Source organism: Alnus glutinosa, chromosome 8 (genome assembly GCF_958979055.1).
Source record: "Alnus glutinosa chromosome 8, dhAlnGlut1.1, whole genome shotgun sequence".
NCBI lineage: Eukaryota > Viridiplantae > Streptophyta > Magnoliopsida > Fagales > Betulaceae > Alnus > Alnus glutinosa.
Window position 1 is genome coordinate 21,880,672 of NC_084893.1, and position 7,184 is coordinate 21,887,855.

Genomic DNA, 7,184 nt, shown 5'->3' on the forward strand with positions numbered 1-7,184 from the left:
TAGGCACCGTACAGTTAGACAAACTCCACAATAGAATAAGGTCGCCGAGCGGATGAATATGACTCTCTTGGATAGATATGGATCTTCACAATAGAATAAAATCTAGAAAGTTGTATTTTGACTCGGCCTAGTGTTTAAGCAGTAAAATTATACTTATATGCCTCTGCCGGACTGCCTATTATCTTTTCGACGGCTATGAATTTGCATACAGGAAGAAGCAGAAGATTTTGACTTTCGACTCTGTCTAGACTTTTGAATCTGTTTCAGTATAAGATGTCCGGATTTCAAACACAACAAAGCATATAAGAGTGATTTCATGAAATAGAGTGAGGGAAAGAAAAATAAGAGCCGTGGGGCAGATCACTCCCAACTCCTATGCAAAAGTGGGATACCCAAATCACAAAGACAAGTCCAGAATTTAAGTGATAAGGCAGGGTGATGAAGCATGTAAGTAGGTCAAAATCCAATTACATACCTTTATATGGCAATCCATACATGGTTTATAAATTATACACTCATATTTTTATACATACAAAGAAACAAGCAACCATTCCTATATATGCTCATTCCTTCATAGTTTCTATAATGTTTTCATTGAATTATGTACATGCTGGTGGGACATATCTTTGCTTCTAGTCTGATAATGTCCATTCTGTATATCAACCATGATTGGCTCCAGTTTTAGTCTCATCATGCCCATTCCTAATATTTATGCCTTTATCATTTGTCCCTTCACGACTAAAATGGGATTTCAGTCCAATCCAACACCGGTAATAATCAGGGTCCATGAAGGGGGACTCAATAGCCCACGGGCAAATGCGGGGCATTAAAAACGATTCAAACATAAAAGCCATGGTATCAGTTATTCTATATGGCCCTGCCTCATTTCCACGTGAAATGGTTGCCTGTGCATCCAAAAGAGGGATGTGGTTAATTCATTGACCATTAAAGGAGCTTCGTAAGAGTTAACCAAAAGTTAGATCCACTCAATGTCAAAAATCTGGGACATATGTGCCATAAATGAAATGAAAACAGAGAGAGAGAGAGAGAGAGAGAGAGAGAGAGAGAAGAGTATTAGATGTATACCTCGTATGTCTTGGTATCAGGGCCATGGGGAGTCATGCAGCTATGAAGACTAGCACCACCTGGGAGGAACCCATCAGCTTTTGCCTGAAAACAAAAGTATGTAATAATTATGACATACATATCACAGAACAAATCTGGTATAATATTTCACCTTCCTTAGGACAAAACAGACAAATTATTGTGCACGGGTAGACTTCAGACGCACGCCAATACCTATCCTACATATGTACCAATAGTTGGGCCATAGAACTGGACAAACATGTTGATTTCCCAACAGTTAGCCCGGCAGATCTCAACATGAGTATGACCCTAAAATTTGATGGTTTTTCATAAACATCTTACTGATATTAATAGCAACAATGCATTTAGAACCACTATGATGGTAATTCATTTTAAATTTCAATAGCATGGGGAAAGAAGCTTGAATTTTAATTATTATGCAGCCAGTCTCTTTCTCCTGTAAGGATTTTTATTTATTTTTACGTTTCTCCTCACACAATGTTCAATTCCAAAAATACTGCTTTTTCCACCCCTTATAACACTAAAATTATGTTGAGATGAGCAGTTTAACTCAAGCTTTTCACCTCATATCCACCATGAACGAGGCCCATAAATTCAGTCATACAATTGCGATGATAATATGGAGGCCGGAATGTATGCTCAGCAACCAACCATCGGGGAGGGAAAATGACAAAATCAAGAAGTGCCACACCAGGTTTTTCGGTTGGTGCTGTTAATACTGCATTATAGTTGCAAAATACCAATTAAGATAACCAAACAGAAGTTGTAACTGAACAGCAAAAAACTTAATACCCAAAAAAAAAAAAAAAAAAAACAAGGTGGTGCGTTAAGCATACCTGTATTTATTGATGGATCACTATGATCAAATAAAACAGTATTGTAAGGGCAGAACTTACTCAGATCATACTGCAAGTAAATAAGATTTTACTCCAAATCAGGTCCACAGAGATAATCATAATCATACTTAAAAGTAATTTTTACACTAGGCAGACTATCAACAACAAAACACAGTTAAAAAAAGCTGCCTGTTCTCTTTATTTCTTATGTGCAAAAACAATTAATTATTTGGCAGCAACACCCACCTTATATGGAACATAATTACCATGCCAAGCAACTACATTGAAGGGAGAGAAATCTTGTCTTGCAGTAAACAATTCGCCACCAAACTTTTGTACAATAGTGTAGCCTGGACAGGAACTCTCTTCAAACCAGGCAGTAGGAACAAGAAAATCCCTTGGAGCAGCAAGACCATTAGCACCTACATGTAATCAAAATAATTTTCTCACTATGTTGGGAATAACTACACCTGATGAAATTGCTCTACTTAGTTATTTATGTCCAATACTTTGAGAACAAAAAAGATATCAGAGTTTGTTCATCGTACTGCCAACAGCTAAACAAGAGATTAGGTACCTATGGGTCCAAGATCAGGAAGTTGAAAATGGGCACCGAAAACCTCAGCAACATAACCACGTGATGGGCCATCAGGTAGATTAACAGCAAAACGAAATCCTTGAGGTAAAACGGCAATTTCACCAGGGGAAACTTGCAATCTTCCGCATTCAGTAGTGATCCATAGCCCTACACAACCAACATAGTATATAAGAAAGAAAACTTTTACTGATTCAGTTCCAAAACAGAAGACATACACAAGTCTTATTCCATCCCAATCTTTAGTGAAAGATGGCTTTCTAGCAGGGTAGCAGAGAAAAATTTTATCTAAACAAAGACGGATCCCACATTTAGAAGCCAAAGAAATAATCCATTTTGAAGAAAAATGACACCCACCAGAAATCAACTACGAAAAGGATAGTGACAGTTACTTACTTCCTTCTTGTGGGACTATCAAGAAGTCACCATCAGCATTGCAAAAGGCGCAGTTATCCATTGACTTGTTGGCCGTGTACCTACACATTGAATTCCACTACTATCAAGGAGCACATATGACTTTCATTCTTGACCAATAGTTGCATTAAAGACAAACTGCTTGTAAGCATTTCTTAAATCACAACAGGGCATTAAATAAGATAAAGCATTTACAATCACACATTGAACTAGTGAACCAGTTATTAGTTGCCACTGAACATACATGTACAAAAATACAAATGCAGTAAAATGAAAAAGCTCTGGGTCATACAAGCAAAACTTCGCTAGATCGCAGTAAACATACCAGTGGCACATTGAAAGAAGTGTCTCATTTTGTTTAGCTTTAAATTACGACATGAATTCAAGTTAATGACTGTGGCAGGTCCTCTGATATTAAATCCATCAAAAGCCAGCTGTTTGATAGCTAGAAAAATAAAATTAAAAATCAAAGAAAGCTTGAAATCATGAAAAATTTGAGGTATAAATTTCTACTATTATTATTTCTTAGCGATCAAACACAACTCAGAGTACAATACTAGATTCTATTCTCTCTTTTTACAAAAGGAAAATTCATAATTTAGTTTCAAAACTTGGACATCATTAAAGATCAATGTTCACTAATACTAAAAAGGAAATACTTGTACTTTCAATTGTTTCCACAGGACTAATAGGTTGATTACGCTAATTGGAGAGGTGGCTGTCATACTAAATTTCTCCTAATCCTCACTTAACTATCAGAAAATACAACATAATCAATTAGAAAAAGTATATCGAATAGAACAAAATTCTGCCATAGTGAGAAGGATTGAAAGTATAAAATAAACAATTACATGTGAATAGCAAATCCATGGCGTAGGAATGAGCTGCCAGACCCACATACGGTGTATAACCCATCAATAAAATCTGTTGGTGGATGCGGAATATCTGCAGGCTTCCATCGAAGTTGAGTTGGCGTGGTAGAACTGTTGGATTGGTTAAATTCGCTCACGAGCTTCCCATGACCTGGGACACGAGGTTTAAATGGTTCGTGTGTAACTGAGGGTTTGATCCGATATAGCCAACTGTCAAAAGGGAAAAACAATAAGTTTCGGAAATCTTTCAATTAGAAAAAGAAAAAATTGCTCTCTCAAAATGAAGTTCAATCGAACTTATAGACCATTCACTTAAGAAAAAGTCAATTCGGCGCAGAGGAAAGGGCTAGATTCCGGACCTGCGAAGGTTGAGATTGCGAGGGGAGGTGAAGGAGGTGCCGGAGATCTGCTCGGCGTAGAGGCCATAGGGACAGACGAGCGGGCTGTTCTGGCCCTGCGGCAGAGCTCCCGGGATCGCCTCCGACTCCATGTGGTTCCCGAACCCCGATTTGTACTCCAGCTCCGCAGGGAAATCGGAGCCCTCGCCGACCGCTTTGCTCTCCGTCCCCATATTGACTATGCATGCACAAGTGCACAACGCAGACAAACGATAGGATCTGTCAAATAAAGACGACTACTCCTTAAGAAGATGACTGTGATGACGTGGCGAAATTGTCCGATAATGAAACTACTATATACAAAAGGGACAATAAAATGGATTTTTTTTTTCTTTTTTTTATTCATAAAAGGATAATATTTAAGGAAAAGTACCGTACACCTAACTTTTAATGTTCTCCAAATAAAAATAATGGACAAAAATTTCTTACAACTTTATAAAAAAATTTATACAAATTATATCTAAGATTGATATGTGTCTCTTAACATGTTAGAAATACGTACATGTTTTAATAACATGTGTTTCTTACATGTTTTTTTAATAAAAAAGCATGTGATAATAGACAAATGTCACTTTTATACGTGAATTACAAAAAATTTCTTACGAATCAATTTGTAAATAATTTTTGTCCTTAATTATGTCAATTTTTTCCTAAATTATTATAATAATGTCAATGTCCCCGATAAAAAAAAATACCTTTCATAAAAATACCCTTTCCCAAATTAACAATTTTGGACCCACTTATGCAGAAAAACCTTATAATCTTTTGGAATCATTGTCTGTTAAAAAAAAAAAAAAAACCTGTGGGACAACGATTGCATCGTCTATAATGAAAAGCGTGCATGGTGTGGTAGATAAAAAAAAAAAGTAATGCATGAATCATGATGAGAAGGGGGGACACTTGTAGGTTGCAGCTAGTCTCACGGCCCACAAATATCTTGACCTTTTGCTTTAACAAATTATATCAAACACTTCTTGCTTATAAAATATGTATCAATAAAAATGATATAATTCTATTTCTTACGCATTTTCTATTTATCTCATTTTTAAATTTATTATTAGACTTTTAAGACTTACATTAAGTTTCACAAATTCAATAGTTAACTTAAAACTTAATTGTATAAAAATGAATAAGTGATAATTAGGAAATAAATGTCTAACATGTCTCGTATATCAAGTATCTCTCCCTTTATTGTGGTTTGTTGGCATTGTTGCAGTTTGATATTAATGTTTTAGTTTTCTATTTTTTAATTTAAATTTTAAAAATGTTTAATTTTATTTTCTTACTCATATGATGTCCAACTTCTTTCAAGAAATATATAATAAATTCACTATTGAATCTATAAGGTCACATGTGAGTTCTACATATTTAATTATAAATTTGAAGGAGAAAAAAATAAGAAAACGATGTCAAACAGGTCTCTTGAAATTCTAAACTTGAAATAAGTTTCAATCCAAAATCTTTATTTATTTGTAAATACACAGGTGGTTCATGGCTGTCGTCAGCTCGTGTCGTAAGGTGCTGGGGTAAGTCTCGAAACGAGCGCAACCCTCGTATTTAGTTGTCACCGTTGAGTTTGGAACCCTGAGCAGACTGCTAGTGATAAGCCACAATGGAAATAATATGAATTTATAATCATATTCTTAAAAAAAATTATTAAAAACAAATAACAAAATGAAAACAAAAACGTTTGGAGTGGATCATGGTCACATAGTCGTTGTTTGTTTAAGTTACTTGGGTTTTTGTTTCTCGACAACTACTATATTTGAATTTGTGTTGATATTTTTCTTTCTTGTAGTCCTATTTTCGGACTCTAACAATGTTTTTACGGTGTCAGCCATCTTTTGGTGGTTGCTACTGGTCTTAAGTGGAGATACAAATGGGCTTGTCCTAATCTGTTTTCCTTTAACTTTTATAACCACCTTGCGCGGTTCCTTGAAAAGACCGGGTCATTTGTTTGACTCATTTTCTATTTTTTGTAAATATCTCAGCGTTGTTTTAGTTTGATTGAAGTTTACTGTTGGGGAGCCCACCTTTTTTTTCATTAATAGGATCGTCCACTTCTTCTTCCTTTTGGATCAGAAATGGAAATAATCCACCCTTATAACTATTTTTCTCGATCAATTAGGAAAAAAAAAGTATAGTTTAACTCTCCTTTTTGTGGAAAGAAGAATTAATGTTAAATGTCAAAAAATATAAATTGAATAAACACATTTTCAAACCATCTCATTTTGAAATTTACTATTAGATTTATAGAATTTATATTGGGTCCTACAAATTTAATAATAAATTTAAAACTTAGGTGTATAAATATATGTAGAAAATGTAAGTGTATCATTTTTCTTTTAAAAGAAACTTTTAAAATGATTAAAGACCAAAAAAAATAAAAATTGGAGTTAGAACGACCATGTAACAAATTTTGAGGTGGCCGAAAACTGTTGGGATATTATGCAAGTTTTGTGAACTCATTACACTCAAACCTAAGGGTCCCATTTATTAATTAGAATGCAACACTTAAAAGTTTAACTATGATGAAATATGTCAACTCAATAAAAATATATGTGAAATGAATATCAGAGCATATAAAAACTTTTTCTTTTTCTTTCTGCAAACAAACATATAATAATGTTCTATTTGTTTCGACGTAAAATGGTTTTCGTCATAAAATATTTTTGACAAAATCATTTTCAAAAAAAATAATTTTCTTGAAAATATTTTTCGGCGTTTGGTTCGCACGAAAAAATTACGAAAGGTGAAAATGCAACTGTCGCCAGAATCCAGTAACGTCCGGTCGCTGTTGCCGGATTCAGGCGAGCATGTTTGGCCGGATCTAGCCAAAATTGCAGGATTCCAGACGGACTCCTTGAGATCCGGCCGAATCCATCCAAATCCGACCGAATCCCGACCATTTTGGCCAGATCTGGCCGGATCTGATCAGATCCGACCATTTTGGCCAGATCCG

General features: G+C 35.1%; 1 protein-coding gene across 1 annotated transcript; it reads right to left on the reverse strand.

Annotated features, from left to right (window-relative positions):
- Positions 1-452: 452 nt before the first annotated feature.
- On the reverse strand, positions 453-4,444 carry LOC133875551 (homogentisate 1,2-dioxygenase). Its single transcript, XM_062313718.1, has 9 exons — positions 4,184-4,444; positions 3,804-4,034; positions 2,935-3,014; positions 2,521-2,688; positions 2,190-2,365; positions 1,944-2,013; positions 1,671-1,825; positions 1,087-1,170; positions 453-905 (listed from the first exon to the last, which is right to left on the reverse strand). The coding sequence occupies exons 1-9, from the start codon at positions 4,393-4,395 to the stop codon at positions 660-662; spliced, it is 1,422 nt and encodes a 473-aa protein (XP_062169702.1). The 5' UTR covers positions 4,396-4,444; the 3' UTR covers positions 453-659.
- Between the last annotated feature and the right edge of the window lie 2,740 nt (positions 4,445-7,184).

Bases quoted from the DNA above. Each gene is read 5' to 3' on its own strand.
- LOC133875551 (XM_062313718.1), bottom strand. From the start codon at position 4,395: ATGGGGACGGAGAGCAAAGCGGTCGGCGAGGGCTCCGATTTCCCTGCG. The intron at 1,826-1,943 runs GTATGCTTAACG...ACTATAATGCAG, and splicing joins TGATCCATCAATAAATACAG to TATTAACAGCACCAACCGAA. The intron at 906-1,086 runs GTATACATCTAA...TTGGATGCACAG, and splicing joins CTGATACCAAGACATACGAG to GCAACCATTTCACGTGGAAA.